Source organism: Streptopelia decaocto, assembly GCF_964273445.1.
Source record: "Streptopelia decaocto genome assembly, chromosome: 1".
NCBI classification, from domain to species: Eukaryota; Metazoa; Chordata; class Aves; order Columbiformes; family Columbidae; genus Streptopelia; species Streptopelia decaocto.
In genome coordinates, this window is record NC_138663.1 from 56,132,316 (window position 1) to 56,153,295 (window position 20,980).

Sequence of the window (20,980 nt, forward strand, 5' to 3'; positions counted from 1 at the left end):
ACTTGTGACCATGAACTAGAAACACTTTTTTTTTTCACAGGATAGATACTATGCCATAAGCAGGACTACAGGTTTTGTTCCTAGACAAATTACCTTAATGTTTCTACGTGAGTGCCTTTGGTGTCCTTTAATTGCTCTCGGCATGCCAGTCTTTTTGTATTGATGACTTTCTATGTAGCGTTTTCCACCCTCAAATTCTATGAGTCATGTGCCACTTTCATCAGCAGCAATTCTGGGAGTAATTTCACTGGCATGGTAGCAATTTAGGACCAAACTGTCCAGAACCTCACTAGAAAAATACCCATGTGACAATGGCTTGCCACTTACATTTACACTTTAAGCACTTAACAGCATCTTGATTAACCTCTTTCACACCATGTTAATTTTGTAGGTTTAGCTGACAATTTAAAATGCTTTGTCAAGTCAGATGACTTCCAAAAACCAAGCCCAGTGCCAGTTAATCTATTAAATCAGCTTTATCGAACATGAAACTTCATCGAAGTCTACTTGGTGAAACCTTTAGGACTTGAACAAGACTACTCTTCCACTGAGATACCTTGCTGAATGAGGGCCATGCACAGATTCATATGAAAACAACCATGGCACTGAAAAACTATTATTAAAACCAAATTACAATAAACAGGAAGAAAAACCCCAACCCCTGAAAACAAACTGTATCAGGTGATGCTTTGAAAAAAAAAAAGCTTACCAATGTAATGTACTTTTTTGCTCTTGACTAACTGATGCCCTTTCTGAGTAGTGCTACTTTAAAAGAGAATAGCTGATACAGTTGCACAAACTGCAGCAGCTTTCAGTTTCTCTCTTCATCTCAGCGTTTCAGAAGCAGGCTGAGAAGGCTCAAGTATTGGATTTTCAGCCTGCTGCAAGTTTTGTCATTGTCTGTTTTCTGATGTGTGTAACAAGAATTCAGAGGCACTCTCTAGCTTGTGTGCACACACACGTACTTACTTTCGGCATTAAAAATTTTGTAAACACAGATATTTCCTGTACTGCCACCGAAACTAGCGACATGGAACAAATGGAACTGATGACAGATTGCAGCTCTCTGTCATTTGGTAAGATGATGGCATTAGTGAATTGCTGGTAGGCATATCATATGATATGCTGGCACTTGTGAAGGTTACCAATGCTTGTGTCGAGTCACAAGATTGTTTTTCTATGTCTTCTGAATTCACAGAGATCAGACTAGTGTGTTTTGATCTCCTCCACAACAAAGTTTGCTTTCGCAGACTTCCCAAGTCCTCCTTAAAGTGTGGATTGAAAAGGATATAAAGGAGTGGGTTTAGACATGCAGGCAGCGGGACAATCACTAGCAGTATTGATTTAATGACTTCTGGGCTGATAAAAGTGAGGTTTAGTAAGGACGAAAAAGATAAGAAGGCCACAGGGCAATAAAGAATGCAATTAGTAAAAAGTAGCAAGGCTATATGTTTGACCATAGAGCAATCCCAAATGTTGTCTAGTTCTCCCTTCTCTAAACTACAGTAGAGCTTAGTATAAGCAATAGTCATTACTAGAAAACAAAGGGAGTTCAGCAATACCAGTGCTACCATGTAGCCCACAGCAGTGGGTTCTCCAAATGGTAGTGGTAAACAAAGGGGAGAAACCCCATATTCACTCCCAGTGAGGAGCGGTATCACCGCAATGATTACTGCCAACATAAAGCAAAAGAAAATGGCAATTTTTACACCAGCAATGGAGGATTTTGTTTCAAACTTTGTAGCGTGCTTTACAGAGAACGCACGTTCAAGCGCGGCTAGGGTAAGGAGGAAAATGGAAGCCTCTGAAGCAAAAATGGAGAGAAGGCCAGTTATTTGGCAACCAATTCCACTTTCCCACTGTGCTCCATACTGAGCAAAGCTACCGAAAGTTGATGCATCTACACTAGCCAGTACTCCACTGGCCAGACCCATTAAGGCGTTTACAACAGCTATTAAACCGATCAAAAGTTTTATGGAGGACATATACAATGGAGGTCTGAAAACTGTAGCAGACACCAGTGCATTGCAAATGAAGGTCAGACACACTATGGTCCACACGCCAATTCTGATCAGCCAGCTACCAAATAGATGGTCACATGGTTTGAAGGGACCTGAAACGAGAAAACAAAAAGGGCAAGGGAAACCCATGTAAACTAAAAAATAGTTTTGTGTTTTCTAAGACATTAAATTTCACGCTTCTTGCAGGTTCTTAGCACAGCCAAGCAGTGAATTTCAAACCAAAGGGAAGGCTGGAAATTTGCTTTTCCTTTGAAGCCAAGACCTTGACAACGTGCTGCTAAATGCATATTGCATTACTGGTGAACAGGAGTCCTTCAAGTTTCCTTCAACTTGAACAGTCTAAGGGTCTGTTTTTGTGCCCAGCAGTTAAAGTGCAATGTGAATGTCAAGCCTATAGTTTCAAGAAATACTGTGATGTTTGTCAGTGAGTGAAAAAAAAAAACTGGAAAAGATACTTCTTACTAAACTAGGACAGGTTGCTAATGAGTCCTGGTGAAGTGTGATGTAATGGGTAAGGACAGATGCACTTTGGCTGCCTTATAACCTGTCATTACACAGACGAAGAAAATTGAGGCTGTCTTTCCATTTGGAAGTGCTGCCTTTTTGGAGGCACTTCTGATGACCTGTGGCTGAAGTCAGGTCATTACGAGTGAAGCTGCTGTGTATTTCCATAGAACTGAGGTGCATATCCTGTGTGGCTGAGGGCCAGCTATGCTTTCTCAAAGCAAGTCCTCCACAGTGGCCTGTGCTTCTCCATGAAGACATAAACGCTGCAGCTAAAATGTGCTCCACACGACTACAGCTGTTGCCATCAAGTAGGCATAAGCATTTACAGTGTCAGTTTGCAAGTTTTTCTAAGATACCATTTGAAAGATCAACATAGAAGTTAAATTTTCTCTTGGGTCTGATGATAACTTATCTTGAAGATAGCAATGTTTTTGTGAACTCAGTAGTTATATTTAGGCCATAGGAGAATATGTGATGGTCAAACGGTTCTAAATTATTTGGCTTTCTGCCTTTTCTATTCCCCTTTACGTAACTTTAAAAAAATTATTATTATTTGGTGTTACAGACAAGAATCTTGGCTTGTAATATATACTAAAGTCCTGGTTGTCACTTGGGGTTTTTTGTTCGTGTTTCACAATGAAAGAATTGCTAGAGAAAATGTTTCCTGAATCAAGCAAGCAAAACTTATGATCATGGCTGTTAAAGCCAGAAGCATCCTTCCAAAGACGCGTTTCTCTCCTTGCCTTAAGGGAAACTTTCACACAAATCACTGGCCTGTAGGTTTGCATTTCTATCAATGTATTTCTTTTTCCTTTCTGCCACATTGCGAAGCTGGGATGCACTATTCTGTAACGAAAATGCAAGTGCTGGGGGTCCTTTTGTGACCGACCGTGTACATGGATACAGTAGTGTTTGGTATTTCTTAGACATTGAACTAAACTGCGTGTTGTTCAAGAAGTTCAAGCACAAGAAAACTCAGTGAAGTTCAGAAGAATTACTTTATCTTTGCAAATGACTGAGCGAGCAAAGTTTCTGCTGCCTTTTGTCATCTATGTCTTGGTAGAACAGAGTCTTTGCTCTCTCATTCCCTTGATAAGGGGATCAGCTCCTGTGAAAAGGGTCCCAGAGTGAGGATCTGATTGAGGACTGGGTAAAACTTTTGTTACATTCATATATTAATTTAGTGGCTGAATAGTTTTCTGGACGTCAATGCAAAATTTTACATTATTGTGCAATGCATTTGTATTAATCTCATCAAACTGTTGCAAAACATCACATTACTGTCCTAGTATGAGATTCAGAGTTTGTTCTTCACCTAGAATATCTAGTAATACTGTGCTTGGATTCCTATCTGTCTGGCTGTTTCATACCTGGAGAAGGTGAGCATTGCACTGAATGATGAGCTTTCAAATCTTCTTCAAAGTCAAGAAAAAAATCTTCAAAGTCACGCTCATCTGTGGGGGAAAAAACACCCAGATTTGATACTACAGTTTTCAGAAAAACTTCTTTTAGTACAAATTGCAAAGGTGTCCATGGTATTTAAGGCCTGGTCTTGTCCTTTTGCCTGCCAAACTGTGAGCAGAAGCAGACATATGCCTGCTTGGTTTTGAATTACTGTACTCAGTATTATTTAAAAAGTTGGCACCATCACTTCTCTGAAGATAATAACTTACAGGTACATTCTCTATTACCTAATTTGCAGTGACAACTGCCTAGGAAGCAGTATAAACCATGAATTCTGCTGTTGTGACAGACTACTAAGAATTAACCTAAGTTTTTCCCTGTTTCTTGTGTCGTTGCTCTACCACATATTCTTGGCTCTGTTTTTGCTGGGGCTGGCCCTGAGATTTACTGGTTTGCAAAAGCGGAGATAGAACAAAAAGCAGGAGGATGGTACAACACGTATGGGTGCACCTATGTAACAAGTAACAGGTCAAGTAAAAGACCTTTTGCCAAAGGGGAAGAAAAATACAGTAGTTTTCTGTCCTGGGGATTAGTTTCACTGTCTGGTACCCAGGATGTGCTGGGAAAAAATATTGGCAGCTATGGCAAAGTAGCTACATAAGCTCTGTGATTCATCCTGAAGCACATGAGCAGCAGGAGAGCCAAGGATGTGTTGCTCCTTCCAAGGCTGGCAAGAAACTAGATCTTTGCTGGCCTGCTCCTGTATGGGATTACATACCAGCACCACTTCCTGGTCTCTCACGTAAAGGGAAGATTTCACTTCCCACATTATTATAGTTATTATTTGGACAGAAAGATGAGCGAGTGAGATTTTTGAAAGGCAGACCTGAAAAAATGAGTTTGCTAAGCACAGGAATGCTTGAAGAACATATTATCGGGCAAGAGAGAGGGAGAGGCTGCCTCTGTGACTGTAAAAAAGTGTTGGATTTCTTTAACATCACAGGCTGCTCACAGCCTTCAGGTCGATTTAAAAGCCAAAGATGACGATTACCTTGGATTTGTAACAACCCAGCATCCTTCCTGTGAAAATCGTCAATGCTGCTATTCTCGTCTTTGTTCCATTGGCTGGAGATTTTGTAGTGGCTCTCACAAGCTCCAAAGGCACAGCACTGATAGGCATAAGGCATTTCCATAACCCTGTAAAGAAGCATGACATGAGACTGGTTTAGCACCAGAGTTACTAGACTGTACTGCTAGCAAAAAGCAACTTGTTTAAATAACCATGACCGAAAGCAAAAATACCTATGGGTAAAAATCAGTCATGATAAGACAAAATGAGGACTCAAATAAAATTCTATATCAGAAATGCAGGTGATTTCTAGGCCAATTTTAGTAAAGGCACAATGAAGTTTTCTTGTGCATTTTCATGGGAGATATGAAAGTGGGAGATATGTGCCTTGCTCTTGAGTGGATATTACTCTTAAGATCTGTATTTCTATTTTATGATTTTGAATGTTTTTACACTGTAACACAATGGTTTCTCTATGTTACTTTCTTAATGGTTTATTTTAAAAAATCAGATCCAAAGATCACAACTGCATCTATCTGCCTAACAGGCAAATCCAAAACCTCGCTTCCCAGATGGAATTTCTCCACTTGGGGGAGAATGAGATCTTTTGAAATTCAAACTTTATTCACCTCTTTCTACATCCAACTCTTTTCACAGAAAGATGGTGAAAGGAGATTGTCTTTTGTGCACAGATCAAGAAAGGAGTGTTCTAAACCACAAGGTGAATGAATTAGAAAGGCACCTTGTGTAAAAACAGATGTCACTGAGGAAAAGGTTTTACTTTATTAATGGTCTTAGAAATGAGCATGGTCATTGGAAGACACTGGATGTTCATTCCAAACTCTTTTAACCTTATTGGTGTTCCTATCACAAAACTGAGTATAGGTCAGTGAGTTTCAATGGTCTGGGGGATTTCTTTTGTCAGAAAATTGCTCATTTCCAGTATGCTTTGAATTTAATTCCCCTGGGGATGTGCAAATTCTGGGGTAGCATGGAAGAACTTTATATATTCAAGTCTGTACTCTACTTCTTCTACTCCTTACATTTAGTTAGAGATATTTAATTTGCACAGTTTGCCAATAGTACATAGTGAAACCTAACAACTCACCTTAATTCCAAAAGCCTAATAAACCAAAAAATTAAAGACATGTTTAGAAGTTATTCTGACTTAACTTAAAAGGAATAAAATAGAACTAGATCCTCCTATAAGATTACTTTCAACAGGTTATTCATGTAAATTAACATAATGAGCATTCCAAGCAACCTCTAACCCCCTGGGAAATCTGCAATAAATCAGTCTGAATCAGGCCCAGTGCCAATAGGACTTAAACTTGTGCATCAGCCAAAAAGCTTGGTACAAAGGGGAAGAAATAGAGCCCTAAGCTCTAAGGTGATTTTTACATTACTTCATTTTGGGGAATTTAGATTCTATATACTTACATTTCTGCTGGGAATTAGCAATAACAATCTGTACCCTTGTATCCAATACAAAAAGCTACATAAGGTATTTTCAAGGTGCTCCAATAAAAATTCAAGATAACTAAGACCTAACTATCAAGCAACCTAATGCCAGCAGCTTTAAATATTTAATTTCTAACTCATTTGTGTGCATGACATCTTTTAAAATAAGGAGATTATCTCAATTAAGCATTTTTGAGCACATTTCCCAGAAGCCCTTCTTAAATAAGCTATTATTAAACCCATAGATTTCTATACTAACCCATAGCCAGTTGCCCGGGCTAAAAACAATACCAATCCCCAATTAGAAATTCCCCTTTTTCTGACAAAATCCCCACAAACAACAACAACAAATTATCAAAAGAAACACTGACAGTTTTGAGAGGTGATCACTGTGTCTTGTGGCTTTATACCTTTTGGAAGGCATTGATACAGCTGTGGAAATGAACAGCTAGTGGATATTTTAGGCTCAAGGGACTAACAGAAGTGTATTCTCTGGTTATTGAAACAGCTCTATGTGCTTAATAATGACAGATTTCCACATGCTGTTGGGCTTCTACCAGCCTGCTTGCCTGTCATACACTGGAAATGTGGACCTCTCACATTGTACTGGTCGGCTGTTTTGATGAAGTAGAAAAACACCCCTGCTCCCCCTCCCCCCAGTTTTAAATTATCTCCAGTTAAAGAGCAAAACTCCCATTTCTTATTCTCCCTGTAGGTCTTTCTAGCACCCTCTGTTAAACCTGAACATATTTGTTTTCCCCTGGGTTTCTAGGATATACATATAGGCCTCAAAATGGCAAACGCTTCTGAATCTGTGTGTAAAGCGTAATTGCACAGAATGACTGGGACCCAGAACACAGAGGACAAAAAAAGAAGCAGCTCTCGGCCATACAGTGCTGGAAGCAGTCCTTTTTATGGCTGGTGCTTATTTGATGTGGGTGATTAGATTTGGACTTCGTAAAATTAAACTCTTTTAGAAATATTGACTAAATTTATTTTTATATACTGCTTATCTTACTGATGATATCTGTATCCTCGATAATTTTTTTCCTGCAGCAAGGCATGCCTCTTTTTTCTGCTTTTAGCTTAAGCAGCAGAGAACACAAGGTCGTTTTCTGCCTCGCAAAGGTGTGGGGCTGATGGTGACTGGGAAGGCACAGTGACGATGGATGGAGCGAATGATGGAGTTGTTTAGAGTGCTGAATAAAAGCACCAGATAAAGATGGAAGGAGGTGCTGGCAGCCTGACTTCACTTCCTCAGAGCTTGCCATAGCGGGCTGGGCCCGGCTCTGTTGAGAGTTCTCGTGCCATTGCTGAAGGTGGGGCAGAGGATGCTGAGATCTTTGGTGTGTCTGTGTATTGAACAGCAATCACAGAATCACAGAATGTTAGGGATTGGAAGGGACCTCAAAAGATCATCTAGTCCAATCCCCTCACCGGAGCAGGAACACCTAGATGAGGTTACACAGGAAGGCGTCCAGGCAATGACCCATTTAGATGAGCAGGAAGCTTTTACATAGGAATTTGCCTTTAATGTTGCAACCAGTGTCTAGTTCCAACAATTACAAAGGGTGAAATTTCATTTTGTTTTACATCTCCTTTCAAGCTTGGTCCCTCATTCATTGTCTGTGCAATGATCCTGTGTGAAGTCCTGACCTCATTTTGATTTATGGTGAAAGTCCACAGACTGCAGGTCAGGATTTTACCTCATTCTCTACTGACTAGATATAATTTGTTCTTACAGATGTTAATCAACTATAGATATATTAGTCATACTTTTTATGCTCTTTTTAAAGACTTAAGCTACTATCTGACACACCTTTGTTAAATACTTATCCAGAATAAATACACTGCAGTTGCATTTGAGAAATGTACGTAATTTTACTGGGGGAAAATCATATAGAGTATAATTTCAATAAAAGAATTTAAAAATCATAGATGTACATAATTCAATTGAATACTGGATTATTGTAAGACTATTGCAGTACCTCTTGTGCCTCTAGGCCATGGTATATGCATTGGAATATATTTGCTAAGTTGAAAAAAATCAATTTTATTGTGTTTACATTCCCTTAAAGAATCTTCAGGTATTTTAGAATTGTCACGTGCCTCACCATGTGCGCAAAGTCAGTGAGAGAAGAAGAACTGTGGCAGAAGCTCAGCCTCAACCATTCATGATTTCTTACGGCACTTGTTTCTGGACCTCTGAGACCCATCTCAAGGTCTCCGATTTTATTATATCGAACCTTTTACAGTAAAACATGGAAAAATATTTGTTGCACTTGGCATCCTCTAATTGAAATATAAAAATCAAGGGAGAGTTAGGGGACACTCCCAAATATGCTGAAGTCAGAGGCAAAGCTTTCTTTAATATGATTTCTCTGTGGTCATCTAGTGACTGGCAAAGCTGCAAATGATCTCTAGAGAACATTTCCTTCCTGAGCATCCAGTAGAAAATGACTAGCATCAGAATGTTTTAGTAATAACGGCAAAGTATTATCCGAATCTTAATCAAAAGACTACAGAAAAAAAACATGTTCAAACAAAAGAGGTCAAATATTCTGGAACTTCAGGAGTGTATTCTTCCCTTGGTATTTGCTCTGCTCTCATTAAACATAATGAAAGGTCTGTAAGCACAGTCCAGCATAAGGACATATCACTAAGCTGCTAGCAATATTGTTTTAACAGCTTTTGAAACATATCACCAGGAAGCAGATGTGGCTTGTATTAAGCAAGTACTGGGGTTAATATTTCAAAACCCTTCATAGTTTCTTCAGTTAAAAGTGAGCATAATAAAAGAAGTCTATCATTTTTATCATATTTGCTTTAGTTTTAACAGCACAGATCAAAGACTCACAATACGAAGTAACATGCATTACACACTGACACACCTTCCATTGCACATGAACACGAATGTGGCTTATTAGTTTTAATGATATACTCACTTGAGTTCTGGAAAATTTTCAGACGATATCAAACTTTGTAGGGCACGATTTCCTGTTAATTTTAAATGAGTTAAACCATGTAGCCCCATCACAGGAAAAGAGGACAAAAGGTTGGATGACACATCCCTGCATAACAGCAAATAAAAATCAGCTTATGGGTTTTCATTTTTTTTTTCTTCAGCCCTAGAAGTGTCATGTTGGAAAAACAGGTTAGACTTTCCTAACTCAATCAACAATTACAGCATTAAAAAGAGGCCCCAGTCAGCAGAGCAAAGTTGCAGCACCACTCGGGAGTACGCACCTATGTGTCTAGCAGAAAGCTAACAGTAGCATCTAGACAAATTTTCACTCCAAATATTCATAATGCCAGTTTTGAGACTAGCAAATGAATTTAAAATTTGCTCATTAGATTGTTTGAATTAAAGAGAGCCAGTACCCGCACAGCTTCCCAGAGTTTAAAAGGTTCAGTGGGATGCTAGAGGGCACGGCTGCCCTGAAAGCTGCAGAGGGAGTAGGTCAGGGATACGGGGAAGATGTGTGTTTCAGGTTAGGACAGGTCTATGCTGGAGCAGATGGAGGTGACAGTTCTAAGCCGAGGTTTGTCTGAAGAGCTCAGGGAAGACAGTGCAGATGAACATGGATACGTAACTTGGGGAAAGCAAACCAGGTAAATGAAAAAGTGACAGCGGATGAAGGAGATATGATAAAGCAATCAAAGAGAGGGAAGTCCAGAAGTATTCTGTTCTCTATTTCTCCCTCTCCCATCTATTCTATGAGCCTTTTCAGTCCTCTTCACAATTATCTATGCTGCATTACTTAAGAAGGCCAACAGTCAAGGAGGAAGAAGTAGAGTGTGATGCTGCTGAAGTGCTTTTATGCCCTAGGCTGAACAGCAAAGTTTCTGTCTCTTGGACTAGCTACTGAAATCTAAAGGCTAGACATAAGATAAGATATGTTGATGGACTGGTCTTCGACCTATCTGGTTTAGTGTGTGTCCTCTTGCTCACAGCATATTTAAATACCAAAGATGAAATTCTGGTCCTACTGCAATGGTAAGAATGCCCCCTGACTTTAGTTAGACCATGGTTAGAAACTGGCATTTCAGGAAACACCAGTACACTTTGTCACTCTGTGTGTGCTATAGGGCTTTTTTCTTTAACCCCCTCTGGTTGTTCTATGATACTGACCAAAGCTACAATTCATTGCTCACCTCACAAAGTAGGAAAGCTCTGAGGAAGGCCCCAGAAGGGATGTCATAGACAATATTGTCTTTATGGACCTTGTTCAGTGCAGAGGGGAGGCTTTGCGCATCGACAGAAATGAATACCCCTTTCCAAATTTAGGTTTCCCAGTAGCTACTGGGTTATCTGTGAGCAACGAGGCACTACAGTGACAGTGGGAAGTAGGAAAAAGTTAGTAAGGACTGAGAAGTGCTTGTGAAAATGGCCTGCAAAATAGGCCTCTGATGTTTTGACCACTAACTACTCTGACTGAATTTGCTAAACAAGAAAAACTATTCCATCAAATGAGGAATGATGAAATAAAGACCCATACTGGAAAATTTTTCTTACTTAATTTTTAATCCAGTTCCTTAGTCCTGAAACACTACTAACAAGAAATATTCCCCATTGCTAGAAGAGACTAAACTGCTAACAAACTGAATGAAGACAGGCAGATACACTGATGTGCTTCATGGACCCCAAATCACTCTGATTACAGTGTTATATGGAGCTTTGCCATAATACCTATGGGAACTGGTGAAGTACAAGAAAGCAGACATTTAGATAAGGATTCAACAGACCAGAAGAAGATTAGAATAGAGAAAGCCTCAAGTTCTGCTGGGGCACAAAGTTACTAAATATGTTTATGCTTTTGCAAGAAAAATGTGAAAATTTGAATGTAAAATATATATAAATACTTACAGTTTGATCAGAGATGGTAAAGAGGAGAAGGCATTGGGGTGAATAATTTTAATTTTGTTCCAAGCTAAATCCCTACAAGAAAAGTGAGTGGAAAATTACATACCCACTGAGTGAATATGGAAGTTTTCATACACTTGATTAGGAGGCCTAAATATAAAAAAGGTATTAATTACATGCAAATATTTCAATAAGTTTCTGCATAACTCATAATGTAAAATCTTTTTTCAATTTTAAATCATTATATGTTAGTCAGTTAATCATGTTAGCTATTAACCTGACAACTTTCTTAAAACATCTTAATGCCTTCTACAGTCTAAGGCAGTTATGTTCAGTCTGCTTCACAGCTTGCTAAGGCAGCAGAAAGAAGGGTGGGGTATACAGACTGCTTCTAAGAAGTCCTCATGATGTGACTAAGAACAGCAAATCCATTGTCAATAAGCTTAACTTCCTAATCTTAGTCTTCACTGGCCCTGAAAAATCAAAAAGATTGAAAGCAACTCTTAAAAAATGGATGGGTTCGATACTGCAAAAACTTACAACCATGAGTAATTTCTCCACAAAATTACTCTGGTAGCATGTGCATTAGTGTGAAAACTAGAAACCCACACACGATTTGGCTCAGTTTCTTAAGACATTGTTTTCTGTAATAAGATTTTAGAATCATAGAATGTCCTGAGTTGGAAGGGACCCACAAGGATCATTGAGTCCAGCTCCTGTCCCTGCATATGACAATCCCACAGTTCACACGATGTGTCTGAGGGCTTGTCCAGTCTCTTCTTGGACACTGCCAGGCTTGGGGCCGTGACACCTCCCTGGGGAGCCTGGTCCAGTGCTCCAACACCCTCTGGGTGAAGAACCTTTTCCTAATGTCCAACCTAAACCTCTGTTGGCACATCTTCTGCCATTCCCTTGGGTTCTGTTTTATTCTTCACAGAGCTAATGATTACATGAACCTGCCAACAGATACCAGGCTTGGCCCATTATCTCTCTCCACATGCATCAGAAACATCTAGAAGTAATAGATTTTATAGCTATAAGTCTAAATCTTTGAATTCATTGCTGCATATCCTAAACTTCTCAGTTTTTGTTCTGCTTTCACAGTTACGACCTAATGGTTGAAAGATCAAGGTTAGGAAAAACAGAAACAAGGATGTTTGGGGGCATATAGCGAGCAGACAGTATATACCACATGCTCTTGAGAACCTGGGTGAAAGGCTGTTAGGGCTGTACTCACAGAGACCGAAGAGCAGCCAGCTGCCGAAATGTGTCCGCTTTGATTTCACTGATTTCATTGTGGTGCAAGTCACTGAAACAGCAATAAGAATCTCCTCAGTTTCAAAGGCACTTGGAGGATACTTCGGGGTGTTTTAGATTGTGTTTATGATCCATTTCAACATAATTTAAGGGTATGTATTTGGGATATGTCAAATCAGCCAGCAATAACCAACTTAATGATGTTCAAACACATTTGTATACAGATGCTTCTTTTTAGGCTTTTTAGGGTAGTTTGACACTTACATTTTTTGGAGCTTTTTACAGGCTGTAAAACAGGGTAAACCTTCCAGTAAGTTATAAGACAGATCCCTGTAATACACAAGGAAATACCAGCATCAAAGTAATGTTAAAACCAAAGGAACTTTCATTGTCTACTTTCACGCCCAATTTAAAATAAATTGTTTTTCGCTACACTCACAGAAGAACAGAAATGTGCAGACTCACTTATCATCTCTCATCTGTCAGATTTTGATTTCTAACTGAGGAGAAGAGAGGAGGAGAAAAGGCAAGATGCATTAACTCCACATCCTATGTTTGCAAATTCCTTGCATTGTCTGTAGATTTCCTGCAGAAGTGTAGACTTCTGCTGAGTGTTTTACAGTAACAATATTGGCCATCTGCTCAGAGAGAATATTGGATTTACATCACAGACTTCGTATTCATCATGTCTAAATTCTGACAAACACTTAAACCATTAAATAATCTGCTAAATATACATACTCATATGTTTTCAGAGAAGATCCTGTATTTTTTGGTAAAAATCACAAGGGACTGTAATCAGCTTTCCATTCTGCTTTTTTAATTAAGCACTATCGCCTCTGATCCTTAGACTGTTATATCTTATAGCTGAGGGAAGTGGTTAAAAAAATATTGGAACTAACTTTGAAATCAATCACTACATGGGGAAAAAAAAATCTTAAGAAGACTTGAGCCAAAACTCAACAAAATACAGAATAACTAAAACATCTGGACTGATTTATAGAATAATGCAACTAATCAAAACCAAGCCCAGGCAATTTGCAGAAATTGGAGGGGGAAGAAAAATAGGAACCAAACACCCACCCCCACTTCCCAACAGCCTCATCTTATATATACATGTTGGCCAGGGAAAACTGAATGGGAAATTTGCTGATAAAAAGAATATAGAAAAAAGCTTACGTCTATAATTAGGAAAAATGTCATTTTCCACAGTTATACAATATTATCATGTAAAAAAGTAATCTCTTTTCACTCCTGTTTCAAATTCTTTAAGACTTGTTCATCTCTACCCATTTACTTCCTTGGTAAAATTTTATTTTTCACTGTTACTATTTCAACAGGGGCATTTAGACTATACTATATTTGTTTTGTGGAAGTGGTGCAAGTAATGATAGTGTGTGTTTTTAAGGTATTCCACTCTGCTTTTACCACGCACAAAAGCTACCATATATATATATATATATATATATATATATAGTTACAGCATGGAAGATTTTTTTTTCCACAGGTGCTTTGTCGTCCAAATCAGACACGACAGAGAAGAATACAAGTGAGCTGGAGGCTTTTAGGCCAAGGTAAAGATATTTGGTATGTCTGGCAGACTGTGGTTATTCTATCATGCATGGATTTGTGACTTGGGTCTTCTTAAAAGTATGTTATCAGCCTCTGTGTACATTCATCCACATTTGGAAGTATTGGTGGCCACATAGGATGCAGAAATTGTCTTTCAAAGCAGTGTTTGTACCTGTAGTGTTTGTGCATGTATTTGAGCCAGGAAGCCCCTTCAAGATTGCAGTCTCCAAGCAACTTGTGGGGTTCAGTGCATTGTTATACCTCATAGCACAGGCAAAACTACTGTACAAACCTAAATTTGGGCTTGGCAGCCTTGTTCCAATCTGATGGCAATGGGGAGAGAGCAACTCCAAGTACACAAAAATTGCTGTTAAATTGGTTTCCCACCCTTTTAAATGTCACCCTTTTAAATATCGCCCTTTTAAATACTGGGTGATCTTAAAAATAAGAAATGTGAATTTCTAATGGACAGTCCTACTCTACTATGAACTCTAAAGTTATTAATTACTATAGTATTTACTTGCCTTCTGTTTTGAGATTATTTGTTATTTTTGAACAACACAGGACATATTTAAACTTAAGTCTGTGTGCAGACTTTCTTCTGGCAATAGACTGTGTTTCTGTCTTTTATCATTCTGGAAATAGTTACATAGAGTCCATCAACTAAAACTTATTTTTTTTCTGGAAATGTTCATGACATCTGCACTGGTATTCAAATAATGTGCTATAATTAGTGCTATTTCAATGTTGGCCAGAGAACTAATACCAAATACATTCCTAGTGATGTAATACATAGAGGAAAGTGCTGTTGGCTCATTCTCAAAGAAGCAGACACAAAGATTACTTTCATTAGTGATTAAGCAAACTCCAAGGAAATCTCCAAGCTAAAATAATATTGGATATTAAGTATAAAAACTATGCCCCAACTATGCCAAGGAATAGTCTATTAAAATTTCAGTCAACTACTTATGTCTGGTTGGAAAAGAAACTAAAAGAGGAGCACAATGAGGACTCAAAACTGCGCTACTTCCTCAGTTATATTTTCCATTTACTTCACTGAATTATCTGCATCAGTAAGAAAAAAAAAAACAGACTACTGTAGGAGAGACAGAATGAATGAAAATAAGGTAGTTCTATTGTTTTTTCAAACAAAATCAAGAACCATTTTAACCTTTCCTAAAAATATGCAAAGTAATTATCTTTTTCAGCAATGTATGGGAAATCCTGACTGATAACTTTGTGAACTTTTTGAGTAACATGGGGGCCCACTCCCTGAGCTGAATTCCTAAGAAGTAACATGATACACGGAAATAGCAGCAACTGGGTAATTTTGAAATCATAATGATTTCATTTGTCCATTAATCTCTTGTATTAATTTAATGTTAATAATCTTACTGAAACGTACAGCACTTGGAGATTAGGCAACTGGTCACAAGCCGATTTGGGGAGAGAGGTGATCTGTGCTCCTGTGAGTGTCCTGTTAAAAGTATTTATATGAAAAAAAAAAAAGAAAGATAACTTTTTAAAGATTGCAAACCAAATATTTTTTTAGGACATTCTTTGAAATAAGTCAGTATCCAAAAAAATAAAACAAAGCAAAAATAATTCTCTAGCACTTACAAACTCTCCAGACTAGTAGTCCCTGTCAGATCAGGAAACTCTGTTATCTGTGAAGCACCATTTAAAGTCCTAGAATTTAAAAACATCATTTCAATACAAATGTTGTGAGGGATGTGTGGGACACCTTTAATATTGCAATATATAAAGACAATTAAAATAAAAAAGTAAACACATACAGAGTTCTGAGTTCTGGTAAGTGTTGAAAAGCAGATTTTCCAACAAGCTGGATAGGATTATCATAAAAATGTCTGCAAAAAGAGGATGAAAAGACATTGTATGAAAAATATTTCAAAATATTCTAAATGTATTACACAATTATACTACAAACAAATAAGTAAACTGGTTGGTTGTAACAAAGGTGCACTTCTGGGCTTTTCTTATGCACTAGTCTATATTCATCAATCACATTTCACGTTTTGAATATTCAAGTAGTCATTATTTCTTGGTTTTAAAGCCAGAAGTCAGTCAATAAAATATACCCTCCTCCTGCCAGGTTTGCAAAAATGGAAATCCCAATAGGAAGAACTTTGTTATGACCTGAGACAAATTTAAGGTTAACAAGTGAAGAAGTCAGAACTTCACCTAGTCGGAAGAAGTTCCCTTGTACTTTTGAAGTCATACTGCTTTTGGTCATAGAATAATATTGCTCAAGATGAACCACTATATTTCTTACATTTGTTTTACAATTTCTTATCTTGAGGTTTGCCCATTAAATGCATTCTCATGTACAATGAGAACACAATGAGAACTCAGACTGGAATTCACCAAGAGTAATTTTTGCTAGCTTCTACATTGCCAGTAATGCTAAGAGACATAGAAGAAATAGTTCAAATAAAAGGTCAAAGGCCAGAGACCACTATTCACTTCCCTCAAACAGGCCATGCAAACTGTCATTCTTTCCACAAAGCTGGAAAGATATGGGCTCGTTTGCTTGTATATGATGCACTACACAGTATGCTCACAAGAAGAGCTATTTGACAATTAGCCACAAACATGGTACTTAGTTCCACAGTCTCTAATAGGAAAAGTTAATGAAAAGACTCTTATCACTTACATTGTAATAAGTGATGGATTCCCCACAAATGCACGTTCAGGTATTGACTTGATGTTATTGCTATGAAAGCCCCTACAAAAGGAAAAATGGTTTACACAGTAAGGAAAAAAAAAAAAGCAAATGCACAATCTGTATTCACAATGCACAAGAATTTTCTTTTGTTTGTAATAAGAAAAGTGTCTGCATGTCAAGGTATGTCCTTGTTTTCTGGAATAAGAACTAGAAAAAGCAAAAGAAAAGAAAAGCGATGGAATGGCTAGAATTCTGCACTTTTCTAAATGAACAAAAACATTCAGATGAAGTAAACTGCAAAATGGCATTTTAAAATTCAGATGCCCTCAGAAGGAAACTGCTTTGTAGCTGTATGCCATGTATCTATGAATATATGTGTGTATATAGAGATGTAATGTAAATAAACACACACATATGAACTAATAACATTAATAGCTAAGTATTAATACTTAAATAACAATAAAATAGTATATATATCTCCCCCTATACTTATTAAATTGCAACTATTTCTCTTGCTGGGATAGTAATGGATTACACAAGTTTATCAAGTAAATTATTTTATACATTGTATTGTAATATGCCGAGCCTTCCACAACCACCTTTTTGTTGAAATATTTTAAATGTGGACATGAGGAAACTATGCAATGTAGTTGTGTCTGCTGGATAGAGGGCCAAATCTTTGTCTCATCATTAATTACTGGATTTTATTCATATGAGTAATTCTCCATTGTGAAAAACAAAAGAAACAACTAAGATTTCAAAAGAACAATGATGATTTGTGTGGGAAAGTCCCATTAGTTCAGTCGGGTATGAAAAAGGCTTCCCAGCTTAAAGTTATGCATTTTGAACGCCTCAAATTGTTCACTGATGCAAGCACACTTGGCCATTACTTGAAGAGGTCCCACATTATTGGTTTTACTTGTTTAGGCATTTGTGCTACCGCTGATGAGCTACAGCGCAAAGCTCTAAATCCTTAGTTCTTTTGCATGCAATAAAAACTGCATCTTTGCAGATGCAGACTCTAAGCACTATGAGGATCCCATCTAATCTAGAACCAGTAAACAGACTGTTTTTGTGGCTCTTGATGAATGGGATTCCTTTCATGGCAGGAAAGCTAAGGAAATGGCACGACTACTTCCCAGAAAGTACTTCTGAGCGGGTCGGAAGAGAGCATGCTCACGACTGCAGGCTGTGCCCTAGGGCACTGCACCCAGGTGATGCTCCCTGTCTGAACAAAGGCACTTTATAGCCTGTCAGTTCATATACTGAGCAGTAAAATCTAGCTGCATCCCAGGGTCAAAAGATCATTGTAAGGCCACACTGAGAAAAATGTTTCTAGAAGTATTTTTCAAAATCCAGTCTGGAAAACGCTATGTATGCATTAACTTTGTGTAACAGCTATACCCACTTGCTTTGGAGACATAAGTACTACTACAGCTGAGACCCTGAAGTGCGGAGTATCCGGGACAATGGTGTCCCCATTACATCCAATAGATATGGCCCTGATTCATCGGCCACTTGCCAGCAGATCTCCACAGAATCACAGAGCAACAGAATCACAGAATGTTAGGGATTGGAAGGGACCTCAAAAGATCATCTAGTCCAATCCCCCCGCTGGAGCAGGAACACCTAGAGGAGGTTACACAGGAATGTGTCCAGGTGGGTTTTGAATGTCTCCAGAGAAGGAGACTCCACAACCCCCCTGGGCAGCCTGTTCCAGTGCTCTGTCACCCTCACTGTCAAGAAGTTTCTTCTCAAATTTAAGTGGAACCTCCTATGTTCCAGTTTGTACCCATTGCCCCTTGTCTTATCAATGGTTGTCACCAAGAAGAGCCTGGCTCCACCCTCGTGACACTCACCCTTTACATATTTATAAACATTAATGAGGTCACCCCTGTGATGGGCTGCCTTGAATGCCTCCAAGCTGTAGACAGAAATCCATAGTCTGTGTTTTCAGCCCAGGCACAAATTCTGAGAGAGAAATGAGGTCCCAGGCAGAAACACCCTTACTTAGGTGGCCCTACAATGAGCTGAACCTCTGTGGACCCAGGCTTCTGCTTGGGTGAGAACAGCAGGACACGCACAGCCTTCTGGGAGACACCTTGTGCTTCTAAGATTGGCTTCCAGGGCCCAAACAAAGTACTGAAACACATGGTCTTGTGGTTGCTTCTGAATTTGGGATGTCAGGTTGCAATTTCACACTCCAAAGATTTCTTGCACCTGGGAGCTTATCTGAAACTACAAGTTTGATACTTAGAGGTGAAGTCCTACGGGGGCCTGTAAGTTATCTCGAGCACGTCAGGCACTTTGCTGGACTGGGCAAAGTGCATTTACTGCAAACCTGGGTTATCCATGTTTGGCTACTGACTCCAGGGGTCAGCAAAAAGGCAATCCTTTGAGGCCACAGGATTCCATACCAACTATTTTAGCTGACAGATGACATAACAGCAGCTGAGGACGGTTAGGCTGAGAAACTCAGACCCCCTCTCCCTCCTCCAGAGCTGCACTGTGCCAACTGCTGAGCTGCAGTCACCACTGCCATTTACCATGTTACCAGTAACATGGTAAATAAATCAAACTGAAAGAATTCTGAACACATGCACCGATGTGTACGTTGTGTGCCTGATGTGTGAATATAATTTCATTCACCTTTTAATAATTCAGCTGTTTCTTACAACAAACTTGGCTGGTTTCTTCTCATTGTTTTTTGTTTTTTTTCTTTTAATACAAACTCTGTGCATTCAGAAGTGTTTTATTTACAGCGTTACAAATTTTTACAATTTTCTATTTAAAAGAAACTGCTTAAATATAATGGGAGGGAAGGAGGTAAAGACGTTTAAATCTGATGGACTAATAAGGGTGCCATACCTTCTTCTTTGACTAGAAGACAGTGATATATTGGATTGTTTGCAAAATAAGGCTGTTGTGTTTGGGACTCAAAGTGAATTAATTGTGTTTATTATTTATTGTATTCCAATAATTAAGTTCCTGGAAAAAATCACCACACGATACAGCATCAAAGTAAAAGTTGTCAGAACTTGAATGCTCTGAAGTGAATGTTGAAAATGATCTTTTATGCATGTTGGCATGTTTAATAGTTTTTCCTAGGATATCATTTTTTAAGGATTACTGATAAAATCAGCAGCACTGAAAAAAAATAATCACACTAGACAAAACATCCTCCTTCCTAATACGAACTCTGTACTTACAGTTCTTTTAGGTTTGTTAGTGTCCTGATAGCAGTGGGGAACTCGTCCAGACTGTTGTAATTTAAATCTCTGTGTAAAAATAGATTTTATTATTTACATTATGCACTGCATAATGGATAACATAAAATTGTTGGCATTTGTAATGAAATATCATCTCCCATGCATTGAATAAATACATACAGCCAAAAGCCAGGAAATCCTCAAAAGTGTATGGATGTTTTCCAACAAACACTATTTAAGGCACATTATCGTTGCTATTTTTAATCAGCATCCTATTTTTAGGTATATCATAGCTATTCTGCAATAAAAAAACATAAATGGATTCAGATGCTACTAAGGGATTTTCTGTTCTGTAAATTGCCCATCCTTTTCATTACTTGAAAGTATTAATGGGAAAAAAAAAGTCTTTCAAAGACAATATTCAACAACTTTGTATGGTGGGCAACATTTTACATGGATAATACTTATAACTGTAAAGGTTTAATTTGCCTTTTTTTTCCCTGCTGAAAAAAATATCTGAAGAGATTTTCTCCAATGGTTATTAAGTGATAAAAATAAGAGACACTGGAGTCTGCAGAGCATAAAAGATTGGAGGAAATCTTCCTGTGGCTAAAACAAGTGGGAAAACATACTGTAAGTTCAGCGTTACCATTAAGTGTGTCATTGCGATTTATCGATAAATATTTCCATGGAGAATGTATCTAACCACACAAATTGTAAAAATGGTAGTTTGGCTAGGGTAGTGACCTCTGCTTTAAGAACTGCTCACGCTGCAGCAGTAATTAGACTTTATTCTGGTAGGCTGAATGGACTATAAAGCTACTTCTGCCCTCAACGTGACATCAGCATCCTTTAGCATTCAGAAGACACCTGAAACTAAAACTGGGATATGCCAGTTTCCTGTGACGCTCTCTGGCACTGCTTTGTGAA

At 38.3% G+C, this 20,980-nt stretch overlaps 1 protein-coding gene across 1 annotated transcript in view; it reads right to left on the bottom strand.

Moving 5' to 3' along the window:
• Positions 1–1,022: 1,022 nt before the first annotated feature.
• The window catches only part of LGR5 (leucine rich repeat containing G protein-coupled receptor 5), a gene marked incomplete at both ends in the record, with an annotated part of 88,702 nt that continues 68,744 nt past the window's right edge, over positions 1,023–20,980 (bottom strand). Inside the window, 12 exons of the mRNA XM_082072199.1 lie at positions 1,023–2,113; positions 3,899–3,982; positions 4,984–5,129; positions 9,408–9,533; positions 11,330–11,401; positions 12,564–12,635; positions 12,848–12,913; positions 15,561–15,632; positions 15,776–15,844; positions 15,952–16,023; positions 16,830–16,901; positions 20,051–20,119. Coding sequence (XP_081928325.1) covers positions 1,023–2,113; positions 3,899–3,982; positions 4,984–5,129; positions 9,408–9,533; positions 11,330–11,401; positions 12,564–12,635; positions 12,848–12,913; positions 15,561–15,632; positions 15,776–15,844; positions 15,952–16,023; positions 16,830–16,901; positions 20,051–20,119 — 2,011 coding nt within the window. The remainder of the gene's footprint in view (positions 2,114–3,898; positions 3,983–4,983; positions 5,130–9,407; positions 9,534–11,329; positions 11,402–12,563; positions 12,636–12,847; positions 12,914–15,560; positions 15,633–15,775; positions 15,845–15,951; positions 16,024–16,829; positions 16,902–20,050; positions 20,120–20,980) is intronic.